This window comes from Rhinoraja longicauda, chromosome 3 (genome assembly GCF_053455715.1).
Source record: "Rhinoraja longicauda isolate Sanriku21f chromosome 3, sRhiLon1.1, whole genome shotgun sequence".
Classification (NCBI taxonomy): Eukaryota; Metazoa; Chordata; class Chondrichthyes; order Rajiformes; family Arhynchobatidae; genus Rhinoraja; species Rhinoraja longicauda.
In genome coordinates this window covers 25999512-26025288 of record NC_135955.1, presented here as the reverse complement: position 1 = coordinate 26025288, position 25777 = coordinate 25999512, and the positions used below count along the sequence as shown (strand labels likewise).

General features: G+C 41.9%; 1 protein-coding gene across 2 annotated transcripts in view; it reads left to right on the top strand.

Moving 5' to 3' along the window:
• hsdl2 (hydroxysteroid dehydrogenase like 2) overlaps nt 1-25777 on the top strand; it is a 123980-nt gene that overhangs the window by 85309 nt on the left and 12894 nt on the right. For both annotated transcript variants that reach the window (XM_078395032.1, XM_078395028.1), the window contains 4 exons: nt 15097-15200; nt 15694-15792; nt 20362-20556; nt 25009-25080. In XM_078395032.1, coding sequence (XP_078251158.1) covers nt 15097-15200; nt 15694-15792; nt 20362-20556; nt 25009-25080 — 470 coding nt within the window. The remainder of the gene's footprint in view (nt 1-15096; nt 15201-15693; nt 15793-20361; nt 20557-25008; nt 25081-25777) is intronic.

Genomic DNA, 25777 nt, shown 5'->3' with positions numbered 1-25777 from the left:
TATGGCACCTGGGCTGGGCAAGGCAGCCAATCTCGATCTCATCGGGACCTCCGCAGCCGATCGGTGGGTTGAATTTTCAACCTGCGGCCGGGGCTCTGGAACTCCAGCCCAGCTGCAGCCAGCACATCTATCCCCTTAGCCGACTTCCTTGGCCGGCTTTGCAGGCCAGTATCTCGGCCCCCCAGCAGCCTAGGTGGACCGTTCCTGTACCATTGTACACCTCTCGGAGGCCATGACCTCCTTTGGTCTGGTAAAATGGATAAACCAGCAAAGCTCTGGAACCAAGAGTGCCAGAAAATCAGTGGTGGAACTGTAATGAGTTAATATTAATTTTAAGTGCAAGATTATATGACTATAATAATTAATTAAGACAGGGTTAAAATATAAAACACAGCCGAAAAGCCATACCACCTTTTTGGGCCGATTATCAAATCTGATTGTGCAAATTTATTTCAACAAGTACTTCAATAAGCAAGATGACATTACACTGTAAATTACTGCAATTAGTGGTCATATGTGGGTTTGTTTTCCCCAGGACTAGAACCCAATGTGGAGCATCTTTGTTAATCATATGTAAATGCATTTTTGAGTCATTTTTGTGTTTAATTTCATATTCGTAATTTTATTATACACGTATTTCTTGGAAAATTCTTGGGTATTATAATAAAGTCTGCTATTATAATAAAGTCTACCTGTTGTATCATTTAAAAGTATAATAATCATAGGGAATATATTTAGCGATGTCTATACGGCGCTGGTGTGAAACGGCCTTTAGTGGTCAGTGGACAAGAGCTGTACGTGACAATTTTTTATGTAGGGGTTCCCTGAGACATGAAAATTATTTCAAGGGTTCTTTCGCAAGGGTAAAAAGGTTGAGAAACACTGCTCCAGGAAGTGGTGTTATATTGCATGTAGTTTGACTTGTTAATGAGTAACCAGCCATCCCTTATGATTTGTGGGGTTGTCTCTCTTGAAAGTTCCCTAAAGCCAAAATTCACCTCAATTAAGCACTTGTTTGTCTGTTATTTTGTACTTTGTAACTGTTTAATTAAAAAAATCCTGTGTATGTAAGCGGACCTAACCTTCTGCTCAACGTACTGGAAATTCTTTATACATTCTTTCTATTTTTGCAGATTCTTCGTTGAACTTTTGAGAGAGGTTAATGGAATAGTAGGCATTCAATCGTAAAGAGAATGGTTGATCTTTGGCCTAACTGTTTACCTGACTTTACCCCATTAACCTTTGATACTTATGGCTAAGGCATATCCATCGCAGCCTTTAAAGTTAATAATCGACTTAACTCCAGCATCTGCAGAAGATAATTCCCTCCCTCTGCACTTCAAAGTCTTTCCCAATGCAATCCTTGAAAGGACTTGCTCAAAACTTTAGACTGTCCCCATATTAGATTTCTCAATGAGTATAAAGAATTTGTCTTTATTTACTGATCCTTTCCTTTAAGTTCTTGAAATCCTAGCACCCTTTGACCTTCATGAGCTGCAATTCCGATTGGTGGAATATTTTGTTGTGATATAATGCTTGGAGAACCAGAGTCATTCTGTTAAGCCGAATACATCTCGTGTAAGGTGTGGTGCCAGAACTGAACATTGCTGATTTCATAACTGGTTGGTTTAGTTGCTTCCAGCTGCAGCTTCGGGAACAGTGCAACTCAGGAAATGAATGCGTGCGCACAAATGTATAATCTGGTGCAGTGTTCCATCTAGTGGACTAATTCGGATCTCACCATTTGAAATGTGCAAGGAGTAAGATTGTGAATTATGACGTCAGCTTATACAGAACTTCCGCACAAGATAACATTCAGGAGACATTGCTTGAGAGCCTTGAAGCACACCATACGAGGAGATATGAGATAGATGACCAAACACTTTTAGGGTTATTTGGGATTGACTTTCACAGGCCAAGGCAGCTGATAACAGCTGGCAATGGTGGAGAGATGAATGTTGGGTCGGAAGGGCAGAAGCATAGAGATAAGAGAGCATTGGTGGATTGTCGATTTGGGGATGTCAGACAGATGGGAAGGGATGCAGTTAGAGAAGAATTTGAAAAATTTGGAACTCTTGTTAAACTCTCATCCTGAAATGTTGATCAAACACTTTAAGCATTAGCATTATCAAACTTTTGGTATGACTTTATATAAAGGTGAACTTCTGTTTCTTTGACACTGATCCCTCAGCAAAAAAATGTTTTGTGATATAACTAATCTGAGAGGGTGCACTTATACAAAATGTCTGCTGACATTCATAAAATGGCAGCTTGAGAAAAAATAAACAAATGAATTAGGACTTCGGACAGTGTGATGCAACAAATGTTTGAAAAAGAACTGTGTAGGAAGGAACAGCAGATGCTAGTTTAAACCGGTTAGACACAAAATGTGGAGTAACTCAGTGGGACAGGCAGCGTGTCTGGAGAGAAGGAATGTGTGACGTTTCAGGTCGAGACCCATTCTTCAGACTAGTCAGGGGAAAAGGAAACGAGAGATATATACAGTGATGTAGAGAGATAGAAAACAAATTAATGAAAGATATGCAAAAAAGTAAGATGATAAAGGAAACAGGTCATTGTTCTCTGTTAGCTAGGCCAGAACGGGAACCTGGTGCAACTTGGGTGGGGAAGGGATGGAGAGAGAGGGAGTGCAGGGGTTACTTGAAGTTAGAGAAATCGATTTCATACGTTGTAAGCTGTAAGGATTGTAAGCTGCCCAAGCGAAATATGAGATGCTGTTTCTCCAATTTGCGATTAGTCTCACTCTGACAATGGAGGAGGCCTAGGACAGAATGGTCAGTGTGGGAATGGGATGCGGAATTAAAGTGCTTAGCAAATGGGAGATCAGGTAGGCTCCAGGCAGCCTGAGCGAAGGTGTTCAGCAGAATGATCGCCCAGTCTACATTTGTTCTCACCGATGTATAAGAGTCCACACCTTGAACAACGGATACGACAGATGAGGTTGGAGGAGATACAAGTGAACCTCTGCCTAACCTGAAAGCACTGTCGGGGCCCTGGAAAGAGTCGAGGGAGGAGGTATAGGGACAGGTGTTGCATCCTCTGCTGTTGCAGGGGAAGGTACCTGGGGAGGGGGTGGTTTGGGTGGGAATGGATGGGTTAACCAGGGAGTTGCGGAGGGAACAGTCTCTGCGGAAGACGGAAGGCAGAAAGGGGTGGAGATGGAAGATGTGACCCGTGGTGGGATCCCGTTGGATATGGTGAAAATGCCAGAGGATTATGTGTTGTATGCCACGGCTGATAGGGTAAAAGGTAAGGACTAAGGGGTCTCTGTCCCTGTAGCAGCTAGGGGGAGAGGGAGCAAGGGCGGAGCTGCGGGATACCGAGGTGACACGTGCGATTGCCTCATCTATGATTGGAGAGGGAAACCTCGGATACCAGGACATCTTGGACATCTAAGATGTCCTGGTATGGAACACCTCATCTTGGGCGCAGATGCGGCGTAGACAGAGGAATTATGAGTAGGGAATATAGTCTTTGCAGGAAGCAGGGTGGGAAGAAGTGTAGTCGAGATTGTTGTGGGAGTCAGTGGATTTGTAATAGACGTCAGTCAATAGTCTATCTCCTGTGATAGGGACGGTGAGATCAAGAAAAGGGAGGGAGGTGTCGGAGATGGTCCACGTGAATTTGAGTGCAGGATGGAAATTGGTGGTGAAGTTTATAAAGTCCCTGAGTTCTGCATGGGTGCAGGAGATAGCACCAATGCAGTCATCAATGTAATGGAGATAGAGTTTGGGGATAGGGCCAGTGTACGCCTGGAACAGGGATTGTTCAAAGTACCCTACAAAGAGGCAGGCATAGCTGGGGCCCATGTGAGTGCCCATAGCTATGTCTTTGATTTGGAAGAAGTGGGAGGAGTCAAAGGAGAAGTTGTTAAGGGTGAGGACCAGCTCCCTTGGGCGGAGGAGACTGTTAGTAGAGGGAAATTGGCTGGTTCTGCGGTCGAGAACTGTTCCTAGGCTAAGGGTGTGCATTTATACTCACTTGAGTTCTGTTTTATTCCAGTGACCCAATTATAATGGTTATGGAGCTTGAAGAAAAAACAATTCGCTTTGGTCCTGAAGATGGTCACACTGGAAAAAGACAAATAAAATAAAATTGCAGATGCTGGAAATCTGAAATAAAAATGAAAAATGCTGGAAACATGCCACAGGTCTAGCTAGTCACTAAACGGAAACTGTTTCTGTGTCCGCTGATGCAGGCTGACCTGCTAAGAGTTTCCAGCATGTTGTGTTTTTATCGAGACACAAGAGACTGCAGACGCTGTAGCCTGGAGCAAATATGAACTGTTGGAGACACAGTGGGTCAGACAGCATCTGTGGACGCAAAGGCATGGTTGATGTTTCGGCTCAAGGCTCTGCATCAGGACTGATGCAAGGCCTTAACCTAAAATGTTGGTTGTCCTTTTCCCTCGACAGATGCTGTCTGGCCCACTGAGTTCCTCAAGCTTTTTTCTCCTCCAGTTTTTTTTTCTGTTTCGATCCCAGAAGAAAGAGATAGTCTCACTGCTGTGGTTTTGATTTACCAGCTCAGTGGTTAACCTTACACCTGACAACATTTGGATGACAAGAAAGTGGATGGTATTGTAGATCGCGAAGATAGTTGACAAAAATTGCAGTAGGATCTTGAATGGTTGGGCAGTTGAGCTGAGGAATAGAAAATAGGTGTAGGAGGAGGCCAATTGGCCCTTCGAGTCAGCACTGCCGTTTATGGATTATGGAGTTTAATACAGATAAGAGCAGCAGACATTTTGAGGGATCTAGTAGTGCAGGTACATAGTTCCTTGAAAGTGGCGTCACAGGTAGATAAGGTGTCAAGAAGGCTTTCGGCACATTGGCCTTCATTAGTCAGAGTATAAGGTATAGAAGTTGGGAGGTCATGTTACAGTTGTATAAGAAATTGATGAGGCCACATTTTAAGTATTGATTTCAGTTTTGATCACCTTGTTATAGGAAAGATGTTGTTAGGGCCTGAGCTATAGCAGGAGGTGAGCAGGCTAGGACTTTATACCTTGGAGTGCAGGAGGATGAGGGGTGATCTTATAGATCATGAATCAAGCTGCCAGAGGAGGTAGTTGAGGCAGGTAATATCACTACTTCTAAAAAGCATTTGGACAGGTCCATGGATAGGATAGGCCTAAAGGATATGGACCAAATGCAGGCAGGTGGGACTAGTGTAGATGGCGCATGTTAGTCGGCATGGGCAAGTTGGGCCTGTTTCTATGCTGTATAACACTTTAATGCAAAATTAGGAAAAAAAAGTTTAAATTCTTTTTAAAAATCAAGGAATCATGGTGGAAAATTAAGAAATCATGGTGGGAAGCATGTATTGGGTGTTACATTAGCACAGTGATAGAGTTGCTGCCTTACAGCGTCAGAGACCCGAGTTCAATCCTGATTACGGGTGCTGTCTGTACGGAGTTTGTACGTTCTCCCTGTGACTGCAAAGGTTTTCTCCAGGTGATCCGGTTTCCGCCCACACTCCTTAATTGGCTTTGGTTAAATTGTAAATTGTCCCTAGTGTGTAGTATAGTGATAGTATATGGGGTGATTGCTGTTCGGCGCAGACTCAGTGGGCCGACGCGCCTGTTTCCACACTGCATCTCTAAACTAAACATTTCCAGAGCAATGTGAGATGGAAGGAGCAGGAAGAAAGATGGGTTTAATTTATAGCTTGTGCAAAGGCATAATGTTTTCATTATCTTTCTATGATTCTATAACAGTAATTATGTGTGCAAAAAAAGTTATCAAAATCATAATTATTGTGAAGACTGAAGAAGCTGCTTTTATTTGCTTTGAATCATCCAACTGAAGATTGATATAACGTTACAGCATGAAAACCGGTCCTTCGATCCAAGTCCATGCTGCCCATCCATCACCCGTGGGATAGAAAATAGGTGCAGGAGGAGGCCATTTGGCCCTTTGAGCCAGCACTGCACGAGATGTGGGAGGAAACCCACAGGCACACAGAGAGATGGTGCAAACTCCACATAGACAGCATGCAAGATCAGGATGGAACCTGCCTCTCTGGCGTCGTGAGGCAGCAGCTCGACCAGTTGCATCATCATGCCAGTCCTAATTCTCAATTATTTTTTCATACACTACTGTGGGCTGAACATGCTGGAACATACAACAATGAGACCATAAACAAAGATGTATATAAAAGGAAGCCAGTATATGAGGGAGTAAGGAATAGAAAATTATCACGATGGAGTAAGCTGAGATAGGGTGCGGGTTGATAGGAACCATAAACATTAATTAATTGAATGTGCTGTTGCATTCATTGTAACTCCACAACAACTACTTAATGAGGAAATGTAGCAGAGGATATGTATGATAGATCAGGTAGACTGAAAACAGGTTCAACCAAAAGATGTCTGCAGAATTCTGCTTTTTTTGAGTGGCGCTTTTGCTGGAGTCCACTAGAAACATAGAACCATAGATACATAGAAAATAGGTGCAGGAGTAGGCCATTCGGCCCTTCGAGCCTGCACCGTCATTCAATATGATCATGGCTGATCATCCAGCTCAGTAACCTGTACCTGCCTTCTCTCCATACCCCCTGATCCCTTTAGCAAAAAGGGCCACATCTAACTCCCTCTTAAATATAGCCAATGAACTGGCCTCAGCTACCTTCTGTGGCAGAGAATTCCACAGACTCACCACTCTCTGTGTGAAGAAATGTTTTCTCATCTCGGTCCTAAAAGACTTCCCCCCTTATCCTTAAGCTGTGACCCCTGGTTCTGGACTCCCCCAACATCGGGAACAATCTTCCCGCATCTAGCCTCTCCAACCCCTTAAGAATTTTATATGTTTCTATAAGATCCTCCCTCAGTCTTCTAAATTCCAGCGAGTACAAGCCTAGTCTATCTAGTCTTTCTTCATATGAAAGTTCCGCCATCCCAGGGATCAATCTAGTGAACCTTCTCTGTACTCCCTCTAAGGCAAGAACGTCTTTCCTCAGATTAGGAGACCAAAACTGCACACAATACTCCAGTTGCGGTCTCACCAAGGTCCTGTACAACTGCAATAGAACCTCCCTGCTCCTAAACTCAAATCCTCTTGCTATGAATGCCAACATACCATTCGCTTTCTTCACTGCCTGCTGCACCTGCACGCTTGCTTTCAATGACTGGTGCACCATGACACCCAGGTCACGTTGCATCTCCCCTTCTCCTAATCGTTCACCATTCAGGTAATACTCTGCTTTCCTGTTCTTGCCGCCAAAGTGGATAACCTCACATTTATCCACATTATATTGCATCTGCCATGCATTTGCCCACTCGCCTAATCTATCCAAGTCACTCTGCAGCCTCCTAGCATCCTCCTCGCAGCTAACACTGCCACCCAGCTTCGTGTCATCCGCAAACTTAGAGATGTTGCATTCAATTCCCTCGTCCAAATCATTAATATACACTGTAAATAACTGGGGTCCCAGCACTGAGCCTTGCGGTACCCCACTAGTCACTGCCTGCCATTCCGAAAAGGACCCGTTTATTCCTACTCTTTGCTTCCTGTCCGCCAACCAATTTTCTATCCACCTCAACACTGAACCCTCAATACCGTGTGCTTTAAGTTTGTACACCAATCTCCTATGTTGGACCTTGTCGAAGGCCTTCTGAAAGTCCAGATATAACACATCGACTGGTTCTCCCTTATCCACTCTACTAGTTACATCCTCGAAAAATTCTATAAGATTCGTCAGACATGATTTGCCTTTTGTAAATCCATGCTGACTTTGTCCGATGATTTCACCACTTTCCAAATGTGATGCCATCACATCTTTAATAACTGACTAGCATTTTCCCCACTACCGATGTTAGGCTAACTGGTCTATAATTCCCTGTTTTCTCTCTCCCTCCCTTTTTAAAAAGTGGGGTTACATTAGCTACCCTCCAGTCCTCAGGAACTACTCCAGAATCTAAGGAGTTTTGAAAATTTATCACTAATGCATCCACTATTTCTGAGGCTACTTCCTTAAGCACTCTGGGATGCAGCCTATCTGGCCCTAGGGATTTATCTGCCTTTAATCCATTTAATTTACCTAACACCACTTCCCGACTAACCTGCATCTCATAAGACCCCCGGTCCCCCGCTATTTCCGGCAGACGGTTTATGTCTTCCTTAGTGAAGACAGAACCAAAGTATTTGTTCAATTGGTCTGCCATCTCCTTGTTCCCTATGATCAATTCACCTGTTTCCGACTGCAAGGGACCTACATTTGTCTTAACTAATCTTTTTCTCTTCACATATCAATAAAAGCTTTTGCAGTCAGTTTTTATGTTCCTTGCCAGTTTTCCCTCATAATCTATTTTCCCTTTCCTAATTAAGCCCTTTGTCCTCCTCTGCTGGACTCTGAATTTCTCCCAGTCCTCTGGTATGCTACTTTTTCTGGCTAATCTGTATGCTTCATCTTTTGTTTTAATACTATCCTTGATTTCCCTTGTTAGCCACGGATGCACTACCTTTCCTGGTTTGTTCTTTTGCCAAACTGGGATGAACACTTGTTGTAGTTCATCCATGCGACCTTTAAATGCCTTCCATTGCATGTCCACCGTCAACCCTTTCAGCATCAATTGCCAGTCTATCTTGGACAATTCACGCCTCATACCCTCAAAGTTACCTTTCTTTAAGTTCAGAACACTTGTTTCTGTATTGACTTTGTCACTCTCCATCCTAATGAAGAACTCCACCATACTATGATCACTCTTGCCCAAGGGGCCTCGCACAACAAGACTGCTAACTAACCCTTCCTCATTACTCAATACCCAGTCTAGAATGGCCTGCTCTCTCGTTGTATTGTACTACTATTATTGTACTACACTACTATTGTATTTCATCACATTATACTGTAAGAATATTTGTATTAGAAGCAAAAGTAGGCATTTATGCCCTTGTGCCTGCTCAGCCATTCAAAGCCCATTTCCTGCACTTACTCCATATCCCAAGATTATTATCCAAAGATCTATTGATCTCTTGGCCGTGAAGCACCTTAGAATGTCTACATGTGAAAGGTGCAATGTAAATGCAGGCATTTTCCCTCCAATTAAGATAGCGCTTCTGATCTAAAAAGGTGCAAGATGGCAACTTTTTTCCCTGTCTTCAATCTAGTTTGGACTATTCTTGGATCTTTCTTGATTTTCAGCAATATCCAATTGCAAGCGTCTGCAGAAGTAAACACAAAAGAGGCAATATTACCCATGAAATAGTACCCATGCACTTACTTACTGCTGACACTACAGATAAAAACATTCACTCTAATGATGTGATTCAATAATTGTACGATTCCCCTCTACCTCAAGGTACCTCAAGGGCTTTGTCTCTGGAACTGTTATGCTACAATACTAAAAACTTTATTTTGCACTCTGTATCTTTCCAATTTGCCTTATCTATTACACTTAAGTGTGGTTTGATTGTATTTAAGCATAGTATTATGTGATTTGATTGGATAGCATGCAAAATAATGCTTTTCACTGCATCTCGGTACACGTGACAATAATAAATGTAGAATTTGTTGCTGAAGATGCTTGAAAGTTAATTTTAAAAAGCTCCAATCCAACTAGGAAAACAGTAGTATCTTGTAGTAAATACATCATTCCAAAAACTACTACTTTGTGTCATTTTGGTAATGGTAGCTCATCCTTTGTTCAGTTAAGGAAAATATTATTTGAAGATCCATATCTCACCCTTGGTCTACTATGCAGCCATTATCCCAGCCCTTTTATATGCTATTAACATATGCAATACACAAAGCCAGCCACTCAAAACATGAGAAAAACACCACCAATAATGTCTCTGCGCAATCCTTCAAATTGACCAGGAGAGTAAGCGAGCCAGTCATCGGCTTCTTTGAGACTTACATCCTGGATATGAGGCCCTAGCTGTCCTCGGTTAGCTACTTAAGGCAGGCCATGGCACTTGCACGCTGACACCAGACTGACAAAACAGATTCTCTGTTCCCAACTCTGTCGTGGGAAGAGATTCAAGGATGTGGTCAAAGCCTCCCTGAAGAAATGAAACATCCCAAAGTTTAACTCCGCTTGCCCACATGATCTGTCCTTTGTCGTCCTTGATCCCGATGAGCTGCTGAGGAAGAGGGCGGGCATGAATAATTCTGCATGACTTATTAAAATACAGATGTTCCTCAACTTACGATGCTTCGACTTACGACATTTTGACTTTACGATGGTGCAAAAGCTGGACAACGGCAGCAAGCCACAGCTCGCTTCAGGCCATGTGATCAGGTGTATTAAATGCATTTTCGACTTACAATATTTTCGGTTTAAAATGGGTTTATTGGAACGTAACCGCATCGTAAGTCGAGGAGCACCTGTAGTTCTGCTCTTTGGGAGAAGAAGTTAAGCAGACACATGGCGATCTTTTCTTGAAGAAGGGGACTATTTTTTAAGCAGTCAAGGGAGGAACCTTGATAGCAAAAATCTTCAACAACTTCCATTCACAGTTGTTGAAATGTATGGCAGAAAGGAAGGCCATTTATCCCACACTGTTTGTGTGGTTGACAAAGGATATGAGACATTCCACTTCCCCGCTCACAGCCTGCAGTCACTTTGGTTCCCTTATGTTTAGTGTTCATCAAAGCAATACAAAATATGTGAAATAAAACAATGCCAGATTGTCTGTTGTGTGTGGAGAGAGAAACGGTTAATGTTTGAGATCTCCGATCTTCCATCAGTGCTATTATAAATACTGCAAGATTTCTGCACCCACCACTATTTTGAGAAGGGTTTCAGAACCCCACCAGAAGCTTTAGAACATTGTTGGCCTCATGAGGTCATAAGTGATAGGAGGAGAATTAGGTCATTCGGCCCATCAAGTCTACTCCACCATTCAATCATGGCAGTTCTATCTCCCCCCCAACCCCATTTTCCTGCCTTCTCCCCATAACTACTCCACCCACTTGAGTGAAGAAGTTACCCCTATAGTTCCAATTAAATTGTGCCCCTCTCAACTTAAACCCATGTCATCTGGCTTTTAATTACCCGACCTCGGGTAAAAGACTCTGTGCATTCACACTGTCTGTTCCCCTCATAATTTGGAATGTAGTACGCAACCCGTGAATGAATGAATCTGTTACACCATTTCAGTGTGACCTCCCTGCTCTTATATTCTGTTGTTCAGCCAATGAAATCAAGAAGCATGTGTGGTTCTTAAACACTGAGGCACCTTTTCTGTGACCTTCAGGAATCTGTAGACACGGTTTCCTGGATGTTCCCATTCCCTCACACTTCTCAGTATCCAAACATATAGCATGTATTTACTTGGCCATCCCACATGTATTCCTTAACTGAGCCCAGCTGCCTACTTGATCAGTCCATTGTCTTATTTATCACAGAGCTTTCTTCCTCACTGTCAATCATGTGATCAATATTCTTTTCACTGCCAAACTTAAATATTGATAAATACCATAAAATATCTCAAGGCATTTCGCAGAAAAATTAAGCAAATACTGTCATTAAGTCACTGAAGGAGATGTTTGGACAGATGATGTAGTTTTTTTTTAAATTCAAGAGATTGCTTTATTGGTATTCTGGTGTCAGGTAGTAACCAAAATGGAGGCAGGGGGAATGAGAAGTCATAGGGAGGATTAAAGAAAATGTAGTGGTAGTTAGGACACAGATGGTAAAACCTTCATGAACTTAATGCAATTGTAGAATGATTTAAAATTATAGATTACATTGAGAAAATTACATGAAATAAATGTAATTGCTTTGACTAAGGAAAGAAAGTGAAAGAGGTGGAAGGGATTTGGAAAGCAAATTCCTGGGGAGAAGGCCTTGCCAGCTGATGAGCATTATTGAGTTTCTTTAAAGATTTCCTAAATGAACAGAGACATTAGGGTATTTGTTGTTGCCTAATTTTAATGTAAATGTTTATTTTTGTTTCAAATATCACTTTTTTTATTCCCTTTCATATATTTGTTTGGAACTTGTTTTTATAGCTGGTTAGTAGATCCTTATTTTGATGGACGGGATTGGCTCTCACCGCAATAGAAGTGGTCGAGAAACAATATGTTTGTTTAGTGAAGATTAATTTGACAGCTTATCACTGTCATATTTGTCCTGTAACTTTGTATGATTAATAATTTTATCAAAATTGAAATATCCAGGGTAAAATAAGATTGGTTTCTCAACTGTGTGTAGTAATCATATTTCCAGAACATTGTGCCCCAATTTTCTTTCATAATCTGAAATATTTGCCTCTCTGTTTCCAGAACATTGTGCCCCAATTCTCTTTCATAATGTAAGATATTTGCTTCTCTGTTTCCAGAACATTGTGTCTTAAATCTCTTTCATTATCTTAGATACCTGCCTCTGTATTTTTTACATTATGATAGTAGGCACACTTCAGAAATAATTAACTGGCTGTAAAGTGCTTTCGGACTTTCTGAGATTGTCAGTCTAGTTTAGGTAATTAGTTTTGTTTATTATTGTCACGTGTATCAAGGTACAGTGAAAAGCTTTTTGTCGGGTGCTATCCAGTCAACGAAAAGACCATGCATGATTATAATCAAGCCGTCCACTGTGCACAGATACAGGATAAAGGGTGTAAGGCTTAGTCCAATAATGTCCAATTAGTGATAGTTCAAAGGTCCCCAATGAGGTAGATGGGAGGTCAGGACGGCTCTATAGCTGGTGAGAGGATAGTTTAGTTGTCTGATAACCGCTGGGAAGAAACTGCCCCTAAATCTGGAGGTGTGCGTTTTCAAACCTTTGTACCTCTTGCTTGATGAGAGAGGGGAGAAGAGAGAGTATCCGGGGTGAGACTTGTCCTTGATTATACTGGTGACCTTGCTGAGGCAGCGTGAAGTGTAGATGGAGTCAATGGAAGAAAGTTTGTTTTGTGTGATAGTCTGGACTGCGTCCACAACTCTGTGCAATTTCTCTTGTTGATTGGAGCTGTTCCCAAACCATGCTGTGATGCATCCTGATAGAATGCTTTCTACTGCACATCTGTGGAAGTTGGTGAAGGTTTGTGGAGACATGCCGAACTTCCTAAGCTTTCTAAGGAAGTAGAGGCGTTGGTGAGCTTTCTTGGCCATTGCTTCGATGTGGCTGATCCAGGACAAATTGCTGGTGATATTTATTCCTAAGAACATTGAAGCTTTCAACCATCTCTACTTCGGGACCATCAGATCTTGCTTTTCTTCGACGCCAGAATGATTGTGGTCTTCTTGAAGCAGGTGGATACCTCAGAACAATGATTAGTATGGGTGTCAGGGGTTTATGGAGAGAAGGCAGGAGAATGGGGTGAGTAGGGAAAGATAGATCAGCCATGATTAAATTGCCGGGTAGACTTGATGGGCCAAATGGCGTAATTCTGCTCCTATCATTTATGAACTTATTAACAGTGTTGGGGGAGGTTAAATATGTCTGTGAACATTCCTGCTTGTCGGTCCACGCGATTCCTAAGGACACGGCCAGGGACCCTGACCCGCCCAGTTGCTTTTCGTGGGCTCAACCTCAGGAAGGCCGATCTAACTTCTGCAATGGTGACCCTGGGAAAAGACATACGTGTTTGACAGGACGGATGTCATCGCCCGTTGGCCTTCTGCTCAAATCTAGCATAGAAAGCACTCAGTTTATCAGGGAGGGTCACACTATCACCAGCGATGCTGCCTGACTTTGTTTTGTAGCCAGTTATAGTATTCAGGATTTGCCATAGTCTGCGGGTGTCCAAATGATTATAGTGAGACTCACGTTTGTTCCGGTATTGCCTCTTGGCATTCCTGATGACTTTGCAAAGATTGTACCAGGTTTTCTTGTACTGCTTGGGATCATTTGACGTATACACAGGGGTGCTGGCCTTCACTTGGGAATGTGCCTCACAGTTCATCCATGGTTTTCCGGTTAGGGAACACTCGGATAGTCAACTTCTGCACATAATCCTCTACTCACTTGCTGATGAAGTCAGTCACGCAGTAGCATACTCATTCAGCTTGGCTGCAGAACCCCTGAATACGGACCAGTCCATTGACTCAAAGAGTTACTTAGGACGTCATCTGTCTCCGCAGACCAGCACTGAACGACTTCAGTTTTTATTTTTAGGAAGCGAATAAAAGCACAGCTAGATGGTCAGATTTCCCGAAGTGCAGCCCGAGAATGGAGCGGTGGGTGTTTCTTATGGATGGTCGAGGGTGTTCTAGCCCCTGGTGGGGCAAGAGACCTGCCTATAGTATTTGATGAAGATTTGATGATGATCCCAGTGAGCCACTGCAGCAGGCAGCTTCCGGCTGCCGGTAGAGTCGGTGAGGCCGGAGCCCCCGCGGGTCGGAGCCCGCGGCTGGGGCCCGGGGCAGCGCCACGGAGGCATCTGGAGAAGACCTGGCAGCGATAGTGAAGAGGTCCGTGCGGCGGTGGACGGGGGTGGTCGACGGACGAGGACCAACCACGTAGAAGTGAGAATTCTGCTGCTGAGGGAAGAAAGAAAAGAGGACTCGGCGTGGGGGACATCTGTGAGGGAGGGGGAAGAATAATGGGGACCCGGTGTGGGGGAACCGCTGGGAGGGGGTGGGGGTGGGGTGGAATAAAGGGGGACCTGGCACAGATACTGTGCACACTCTGTTTCATTCATTCAGTATTTTGGTAATTCGCTCTTGAGGTTGGCTTGATTGAAGTGCCCAACTACAATGACCAGGCCTTCGAGGTGTTTTGTCTCAAGGCTAATGGTAATGGAGTACAGTTGATTTAGAGCAAGCTTGACATCCTCTTGGGGAGGGATGTCGTCTGCTGTCAGGAAAGTTGAGGTGAATTGCTTCGGCAGGTAGTAGGGACGGTTCATGGTTAAATATTCCAGGTCCGGGGAGCATGAGCTCGCCAGGACTGCCACGTCTGAGCACCACGAGTAATTGATTAGGAAGCAGACCCCTCCACCTCGAAACTTGCCCAAAGATGCCGTGCAGTCCACCCAATGAACTGAGGGATTGGAAAAGGTATATTATGAATGCAAAACAAGGATAAAAGTGGCCTTGGCTCATAAATGTCATCTGTAAAGATACTTTTGTTAAAACAGTCTGAATTATTTTGCATTGTAATATGTTCCTTTTTCTTCTCTGTCTTAGGTCCAAATTATGCATTCCTTACTTGAAAAAGAGTGCAAATGGCCACATCCTGAACTTGAGTCCACCTCTCAACATGAACCCGGTCTGGTTCAAGAATCACTGTGGTGAGCAGGACATGTGTTCACAAGGAGATTGTTGTCATTAAGACAAATAGAGTAAAGGTGAAAATTAATCTTGTGGTTCAAGATCATGGAGGGCTTTGCTACGAGGTTAAAACAAAGGTTGTTCCACTGACATTAAAAGTTTTCAAAGAGTCAGCTGTGTGTAAAGCAATTTTTGTTGAGCAATTAGTTTATCCCGGTTCAGCATGGATTGTCAGAATGTGGGAAGCAGAATTTTAAAAAATTCCAAATGCAAATGGTTATGTATAATTAAGTATGTAAACAATTGTAGGGCTCTGATGGAAGAGGAATTGCTTGGCACCTTTAAAGCACGGAGGCAGGCACTCTCGGTCAACATAGATGCCTTTCAATGGTGTAATCCATTGATTTTTCAGTTTCAACTAGAAGTAAATCTGAAGAAATTACCTGAAGAATGAGATGGATTTATTTTGTCTGAAGTCCTCAGGGACTGATTAAAGTTTTTTCTCTACCTCAGCGTACACTATGGCTAAATATGGGATGTCGATGTGTGTATTGGGTATGGCTGAAGAATTCTTGGGAGAAGTTGCTGTTAATGCTTTGTGGCCAAAAACTGGTAAGCATACCTTGATTTTTTTTTTTTTTTAACCAATTGATATTAGTTATTTTGTATTGCTGATTGAATATTTAATACTTTTTTAGTTAAGACTCTACTTCTTTCCTGAAGGTATTGACAAATTGATAGGATCGAGGTCTAAGTAATCAGGTACCGTGCAACATGTTACCTGGATGATGAGCCTTATGTTGTAGACGAGCCTAGGGTAGGAATCCATAAGGTGAAAAATGAGATACTCTAAAGTCTACAGTAAAGTCTAAAGATACAGGTTGCCCCTGGGTAACAAACACCCAACGTAGGAAATAACTCCCGTAATGTTATTAAATTAAAATGTCCTACGTATGTACATACGTTTGTCGCTATGAATGGCAGAACTATTTTCTTCTTTTTCTCCACTATTAATAATTATTCTTTATTTTCAGTCTTATGTGCTTCTCATGCCATTCATTACAATACTGTGGAGGTTTGGCTACCGTGTCAAGTGAGTGTTGTGTATTTTCCGACTTAAGAACAAAATTGACTGATGGGACGTTGGTAAAAATGGAACCCATTGTTACCCAGGGACGATGTACAAATAACGGAGTAAGAAAGAGATAGTGTGGAAGGGTTGATTGAAAGGTCAGGTGGATGAAGGGTCATATTTGAGCAAAAGCACTAGCATAGTGTAGTGAAGATGGGTCAGATGGTCTGTTCTTCTGAGGTACATGTATCATATAGATACTTAGACACAATTAATACAACCCGTCCCAAATCCTTTCATGGAACATAGAACAGAACAGCACAAGAACAGGCCTTTCCTTCCACAATGTCTTTGCTGAACATGATGCCAAGATCACCAACTTATCTACCTGCACAAAACCAATATCCCTCCATTCCTTGCATATCCATATGCCTATATAAAAGTCATTTAAATGCCACTAATGGACCACCTACAACCACCATCCCCAGCATCGCATTTCAGGCACACACCGCCCTCTGTGTAAAAAAAAGTTTAGAGAATAGATAGTCATGATATACCATTCTTCCCAAAATATTCTAAAAATGCGCTCTGCTCCAACATCTGGTTTGTGATGAGGGATTACATTACTAAAGTCTTCTCGACCCCACGTGCTGTGATTCACAAATTATAAATCTGATCTTTCACCATTGAGTTTTAGGATTGTACCACATTGGCCCACTTCAGATGTTGCTTATGTTGCTGAAATACACAGATTGTTTGTGCAGCATTGAGTTCAGAAAGCTGGGTATTATTGCTCACAGCAGGACACTGGGTCAGCCATGATCACATTGAATGGCGGTGCTGGCTCGAAGGGCCGAATGGCCTCCTCCTGCACCTATTGTCTATTGGCACGAGAGGAGTTTTGAAGGGCAGACCGTGCTTCCTGTCATTTGTCGTTCATAAGAATTGAAATAGTTGTGGAATCGGTCTAATATTGATTGCAAATTGATTGCAAATTAATCATAAATGTTGTAAATAAGGCAATTGTTTAAACTTGAGGAAGGAAGAACTTGATGTTGTTGATAATTAGCATGAATGATACATCATAATGTCTTACTGATTATTATCCTTTGTTTTCCTGTGGTAGTACACTTCAGTAATGTAGCATAATTATTAATCTATGTAGTTCGATAATATTGTTCCTTCAGCAGTTGAGCCACTATTGATCAGAGCCTTTTTAAATGCCTGCCTGTTACTTTCAGTGCAGCTTTTAATAAATGGTGCTTCATTTTATTTAAAATATACTTCTGGACAGTAGTCATGCATATCTGTAATCTTACCAAATACCAATTACCAATCTTACCAATATATGTACCCTCTTACAATAAACATGCATGACGAGATCTTGGAAAATGTGAACTTCTTCGTGTGCAGCAACAGCTGCCATTAGCAGAGGCAAACATTGCTGGTTAAATTCATCATTATCTCCAGTGTATCAGCACAGCCTTTGGCTATCTGAGGAAATGAATGAAGTTAAGACCTCCAGATCCAACACAGACGTGATGATCTACTGGGCAGCAATGATTCCTCCTCATTCATATGGTTCAGAGATGTGGACCACCCATAGTTGGCACCTAAAGTATTGGAGAGATACCACCGTTGCCAACTCGGCAAAATCCTCCAGATCCACAGGTAGGGTGAGTATCCTTTTTCAGGCCATCATCCCCAGCACCGAGGGCCTGATTACAAGTAGTCATCTGTGCTGGGCAGCCATGTTTGCATGCCTGACACCAGGCACTCTGCTCCAGGCCCTATCATGGCTCGAGATTGAGGAGGGCCGAGGAAATGATTGAAAGATTATTCTCAAATCCTCTTTGAAAGAACGTAATGTCCCCAGCAATTAGTGGAAAGCCCTGATGCAGTATCGCTCCAAATAGAGAAGAAGCATTGGGAAGGCACTGAACATTTGCACTCTTCAGTAGCAGAAGGAAACCCAGTGAAAACGGTGAAAGGTGCGTACTACCTTCCAGACAAGCCACCTATTTGTTTCCGACGTGTATCACCTGTCCCACCTGTGGCAGTTTGTGGATTTCATATTGGCTTAATCAGTCAATTCAAAACCTAGAGAACTGGCTAGGAAACAAGTCAGACTCGTACATGAGTGATAGTCCAAATGGAGGACGTAATAGTTTAATTCTACATCAATATATATATATTGGATGATATCTGCTTATGTATATTTGACATAAGTGAAGTGTGACATTTCAATTTATAAAAATAATGATAATCATATTCTTGTCTGTCATTATCCTTGAAACCAATTTGTGCTGTTTCCTGCAAAGAAAGTATAGAAGTTATCTCAAAATTTCAGCCCCTTACAAGGCATGTCAAAAGTGTCTTCTTTAATAATTGTTTGGGATCTGAGCATCACTGGCAAGCTCAGCCATTATTTACCAATTCCAATTTCCCTCGCAACTGTGTCTTGAACTGCTGTGGGCTTTCTGTTGCATGAGGCTTTGGATTTAGACTGAGTGACAATGAAGAAACAATGATATATTTCCATATTCTGATGATGTGAGGTGTGGAGGGAAGTCCAGAGGAGTAGTCTTCTCGTGGTGGGTGTATGGAACAAGCAGCCAGAGGAGATAATAGAGGCTGGGACTATCCCATCGTTTAAGAGACAGTTAGACAGGTACATGGATAGGACAGGTTTGGAGGGATATGGATCAAGCGTAGGCAAGTGGGACTAGTGTAGCTGGGACATTGCTGGCCGGTGTGGGCAAGTTGGGCCAAAGGGCCTGTTTTCACACTGTATCACTCTATAACTCTTCCCTTGGCAGAGGGAGGGGGGTAAATCGTTAAGAGTGCTAACAGGAGTATTAATTAAAGATACTAGTGGAACGAGATGGACCACTTGACCCTAAAATTGTAAATTTCCCCAGTGTGGGACGAATAAAGGAATATATTAAAACCGTAGTACATCATGGCGCCATTTTAGGAGGCAGAAACTTGCAGAAACATTTAAAAAGAAAAATAACAAAAATCTGTGAATTGATAGATGAGATATATTCTGCATTTTAATGGTATCATCACACATACTGTTCCCCAAAACACTGATTATACTGCGAGATGCATAGCGAACTAAAATGGCGGACATTACGCTCCTTTGCGTACTACACTTCAGTATAGGCGATTTCAACGGAGTGATCCATCTTGTTCCTCTAGTATCTTTGGTATTAATCAAGTGGGTTGCTTTGTCCTGGATGGTGTTGGCTATCTTGAACATCATCCAGGCAATTGGTGAGTAATAAATTGCATTTGGGTCTTTCTTGTAGATGGTGGAAAGGCTTTGGGTGTCAGGAGGTGAGTTGCTCATCGTATGTATGTGTATAAGAAAATAACTGCAGATGCTGGTACAAATCGAAGGTATTTATTCACAAAGTGCTGGAGTAACTCAGCAGGTCGGGCAGCATCTCGGGAGAGAAGGAATGGGTGACGTTTCAGGTCGAGACCCTTCCCCTATGTATGTGTATGGTCCAGCTAGGTTTCTGATCAACGGTCGGCTTCGGGATGATGATGGTCGGGGCTTAGAGATGGTAATGAAATTGAATATCACGGGTAAATGGTTAGATTCTTTTTTGTTGGGCATGGTGCAAAAGAGAAAGGAAGCAGAGTGTAGAGTATTATCTCACATCTGCAGAGAAAGTATAGATTTACAAAAGTACAAGAGCTGCAATGAAGTAGTTTGGGAGATTGGGAATACATCTTTAGCATATGAGAGGTCTGTTCAAGAGTCTGTTAACCCTTGGTTGAATCTGCGGGAATGCGATGAGAACAAAATGGGTTAAGTTTGGGTTAGCGTGAATGAGTGCTTAATGGTCGGTGTGGACTCAGTGGGCCAAAGAGCCTTTTTTCAGCTGTATGTCTCTGTAACTCTAACCCTAGGATCTGCCATTGCTTATTGTTGCCATTGCTTATTGTTCTGTGAACCCTGTAATGTTTTGATACTGAAATTTGTGAATCTCCTTGCTGATTCATGTAATGATCTGTGATAGCAAACAACAGAATTAACCTGTAAGTTTTAATTTTAGATTTAAAAAAAAAAAAACTTTCACTTTTACAACTTTCAGCAATTCATACAGCAGCGATGGACATGCTGGGGGGGTCAGAGGTGAGCAGCCAGTGCAGGAAGCCTGAGATAATGGCTGATGCTGCCTATGCCATTTTCAGCAGGCCAAAGTCATTCACTGGCAACTTTATCATCGATGAAGAATTCCTTCAAGCAGAAGGCATAAAAGACTTTGATGTTTATGCGGTTGAACCAGGTACGAGCTAGGTTCTTTCATTTTTAAAACATGGTACAAATAAATTGAATCCAGTATTCACCATAGTTAGCTGAAAAGAACTGAACGTGTTTTTACACAGGAGCAGAGGTGCCTAAGGGATGATTTTATAATCTTGTGTGGCCTTAGTAGGTGGACAAGGTTTTGATAAATGGGAAGTTGGCTATTTCTTGCACTTGGGAGGTCTGTGACGATGATTTAATAATTGTCAGTGAGGATACAAGCAAAACAGGAAATGGTGGGAATATTCAGAGGTCAAAAAGTATATGGAGAGAGAAACAATGAACTCTTCCGAACTGATGAAAAACCATTGAACTGAAACACTCAACCCCCTTTCTCTCCATATTTTCCATCTCCACAAATATTCCATATTGTCTCTTTTTATTTCTGATTTCCAGCAGCTGCAGTTGTTAGTGGTTTTGTTTTGTCGTTAGATTGCCTTGAAGTTGTGACTTTTGTTTTAAAAGGCATGATCGAGCATAGTAGATCAAAGATCTAAAAATGAAAATGCATCTGTATTTGGGCTGAAAGGCATTCTCCTTTTTGAAAAAAACCCTGTTGGTTTTATGGTTGCAGTGTGGTAACAGAAGAGGAAGTGATTGAATGTGAGGAGACTTTGGAAGTGTCCTCCTCAGTATCACCATCTGGCCAGAATCCTCAACTACATTGTAACAGTAGACTGTTAACAAAGGATTTTCCAGCATCAGAGGAAGTGGCACTCAATATTAATTGTTTAGTTTAAGGGACTTTGGCTGAGTTGAATACCTTGGCAGGCTGCAGTTCAGCTATTTGTAACCTCAAGATCATTCTGAGCGTTTGAGAAACCCAATCTCAGAGAGACTGCAACTCAAATGTAATGAGCAAAAAACAAGCTGCTGGAGGACCTCAGCAAGTCAGGAAGCATCTGTGGATGCAAAGGGATTGTCAACATATCAGTTTGAGATGTAGCATCAGGATTGAGAGTGTAAGGGGGAAATATCCAGTTGTCTCCACAGATGCTGCCTCACCCACTGAGTTAGTCCACCAGCTTGTTCTTTGTTCCAGATCCCAGCAACTGCAGTGTTTCTGTGCCTTAAATGTAATGAGGCCGGTTCTGAGATGGTGGGAAGGAAGGAAGTGTGGTTGGTGCTGAATAAAAACCATAAGAACCTTTGGGCCTGAAATTAATTAGAGAAATATCACATGGATTTGTAGATGAGCTAATTTTGATTTTTTAAATTGCAGCCATAAAAGCAATTCAACATGATTTATCAATGGAAATGATAGACATTGGTTTTAATTCTTTAGGGAAACAGTCTGAAGCCTCCCCTTTTCAGTTATGTTTAATGTTGATTTAATAATAAATGTGCTTCATGCTCAAATCAACATGATTTTTCCTGAGCACAAAATTAGAATTGAAAGTCCTGTGGGCTTGTTACATGACACAGGGAATGGCGGCTTGTAGCCAGTGCAGTGAGCCACAGCAACACTAGATCTGTGCTACTGCACAGGACTCAATGGAGAGCTGAGGTGCAGAAGCAGCCAAGGCACAGGTAGCAAAGCGGAAAGAAACAGCAAACTGGCATCAGGACTTTCACAAAGAAGCCCATGCAAGTCCCATCAGAACCATTGGTGCCAGGAAAAAGTCTTGGCCTTTGACGTTGGTGCCTTGTCTATTTTCTGAACACCACCACAGAAGGTGGATTGGAAGTACTCTGGTTGCAAAGGATATATAAAATGGGTAGATTTAGAAATTGTGCTTTGTCAGATTATTTTTAATTAGGTTGATAGGATAGATTTTAAAATATTTTCATTAGCTTAGAGAGCTCTTTATTTTCGCTCTTCTCTCAGTTACCCTGCACCTTGGATCATCACTGTACCAGGGTGATGGCTGGTTGAAGATCGTGTGCTACGGTACACTTGAGAGCTTGAGTGAAGCTGATCTATGGTGAAGACATTTCTCACTGTGGTTGCCTGTGAAGGTGGAGACTCATTTTTTTAAAAGGAAATGTGTAAATCATTACTGCACAACCTTGGGATACGTTACTTTTATTTAAACTGTAATTGTAGATCATTAAATCACGTGGAGTTCCTCACTGCTCTGACAGCTTGCAGTTATACAGGAAATTGTATGTCATAAAGTATCTCCGAATGCTTCTCAGGAGTATCATTAGACAAAATAAACATAATTAAACTCCCAGAGACGTGTTCCAATAGGTTATGAATGACTTTGTCAAAGAGTCTAGTTTGAATAGCTTGATAGAGAGGGCTGAGGCAGAAAGAGTTAGTGGGAGCATTTCAGAGCTGAGGGCCTTGGGAACTGAAGCGACATGCACCAATGGTGGAACAATGGAAATCAGAGGAGAGAATCAAGGAAGCAGCACTGCAGGAACATTCATCTCAGAGATTTGCAAGATTGAGTGGCGACACATTAAAGGGATGTGAGGGATTTAAAAAAACAAGAATGTAAATTCTAAAATGTTCACAGTACTGGACCAGGAACTGGTGAAGAGTGACCACAAGGAGATGGATGAACAGGATAAGCAATGACATTTGAGGTTATTTAAGATTTGCTGAGGAAGATAAATACTATACAGTGCCCTCCGTAATGTTTGGGACAAAGACCCATCATTTATTTATTTGCCTCTGTACTCCACAATTTGAGATTTGTAATAGAAAAAATCATATGTGGTTAAAGTGCACATTATCAGATTTTAATAAAGGCCATTTTTATACATTTTTGTTTCACCATGTAGAAATTACAGCAGTGTTTATACATAGTCCCCCCATTTAAGGGCACCATAATGTTTGGGACACAGCAATGTCATGTAAATGAAAGTAGTCATGTTTAGTGTTTTGTTGCACATCCTTTGCATCCAATGACTGCTTGAAGTCTGTGATTCATGGACATCACCAGTTGCTGGGTGTCTTCTCTGGTGATGCTCTGCCAGGCCTGTATTGCAGCCATCTTTAGCTTATGCTTGTTTTGGGGGCTAGTCCCGTTCAGTTTTCTCTTCAGCATATAAAAGGCATGTTCAATTGGGTTCAGATCGGGTGATTGACTTTGCCACTCAAGAATTGACCATTTTTTAGCTTTGAAAAACTCCTTTGTTGCTTTAACAGTATGTTTGGAATCATTGTCTTGCTGTAGAATGAACCGCCAGCCAACGAGTTTTGAAGCATTTGTTTGAACTTGAGCAGATAGGATGTGTCGATACACTCCAGAATTCATTATGCTACTCCCATCAGCAGTTGTATCATCAATGAAGATAAGTGAGCCAGTACCTTTAGTAGCCATACATGCCCAGGCCATAACACCCCCACCACCATGTTTCACAGATGAGGTGGTATGCTTTGGATCTTGGGCAGTTCCTTCTCTCCTCCATACTTTGCTCTTGCCATCACTCTGATATGTTAATCTTTGTCTCATTTGTCCACAAGACCTTTTTCCAGAACTGTGGTTGCTCTGAAAAGAACTTCCTGGCAAACTGTAACCTGGCCATCCTATTTTTGTGGCTAACCAGTGGTGTGCATCTTGCAGTGTAGCCTCTGTATTTCTGTTCATGAAGTCTTCTGCAGACAGTGGTCATTGACAATTCCACACCTGAGTCCCGAAGGGTGTTTCTGATCTGTCGGACAGGTGTTTGGGGATTTTTCTTTGTTATAGAGAGAATTCTTCTGTCATCAGCTGTGGAGGTCTTCCTTGGCCTGCCAGTCCCTTTGCGATTAATAAGCTCACCAATGCTCTTTTTCTTCTTAATGACGTTCCAGTTGATTTTGGTAATCCTGTTTGGCTAAAGTCTCTAAATTTTATTCTTGTTTCTCACTCATAATGGCTTTTTTTTACTTTCATTGGCACAACTTTGGTCCTCATGTTGATAAACAGCAATAAAAGTTTCTAAAGGTGATGGAAAGACTGAAGGAAAGACTAGATGCTGAGAGCTCTCTTATACCTGCATTAAGGAGGCAATTAAGCACACCTGAGCAATTACAAATCCCTGTGAAGTCATGTGTCCCAAACATTATGGTGCCCTGAAATGGGGGGACTATGTATAAACACATCTGTAATTTCTACATGGTTGAACCAAAATGTATAAAAATGGCCTTTAATAAAATCTGACAACGTGCACTTTAACCACATGTGATTTTTTTTCTATTACAAATCTCAAATTGTGGAGTACAGAGGCAAATAAATAAATGATGGGTCTTTGTCCCAAACATTATGGAGGGCACTGTACATACATAACTGCCTTAAAGTCCTATTGACAGTCTTGGTGAGAAAGGACCAGCATATAAAAGAGAGGCAAGCTGTTGCAGATTGGCCATTTTGGAGCAGCCCAATTGAAAAGGGTTCTTTTGAGGTCATGTGCAGAGATTGTTCCTCTTACTGCCATCTTAAAATGTTTAAATTAAACTGGTCAACACGTGAATGACCTATGCTGTTTGTTTTCACAGGCCATCCACTATTACCTGATTTCTTTTTGGATGAAGATCCAGTAAGCTTAGCCAAGAAGATGCAAGAATATGGTGTGTTTCCTATTCATTTCAATGCGTTCCTTCAGTTGCCATAACAGTTTGATAGCCAGATAGAGCAAAATCTATAGTTTCTGTTTATCCTCATCTCCATGATGAAGTCAAATAATTTTTGCTAAATTATGTTATAATAAGAAAATAACTGCAGATGCTGGTACAAATCGAAGGTATTTATTCACAAAATGCTGGAGTGCTAAATTATGGGTGAGGAACTAAATTCTTGATGTTCTGTATACAGATTGTAGTTTAAGTCCATATTTAGAAGTTTGTGTTACGCTGTTGGTACTATGAACTGTAAATGAAAATGCATTAGATATTAATCGAGTGATGCACCCTGTGCCTTGTGTACTGTTAGACTTGCTTCTGCCACCTTTGACTCTGTGTTTCAGGATGACAATCATCTTGGAATTAGGGCATCATGTACTTCAGCAAACAATGGGACAGTGTGGATGAGAACTAATGATTTTTAAAAAGGAATAGAAGAACCATGGAGAAGAAAATAGTATAATTACAAAACGATGGGAAGAAACATTGATAGAGAGAAAAATTAATGCTATTTTCTTAAAATATTTCTTGTCAAGTGCAGAATAAGTCAGCCGTTTAAATAATTCACTTTGAAGCTTGGGAGGTTGATGGGCTTTGCATTGATTATTGCAATACCCTCGTTAGGCAGGGTAGCTTTGCACAGAGG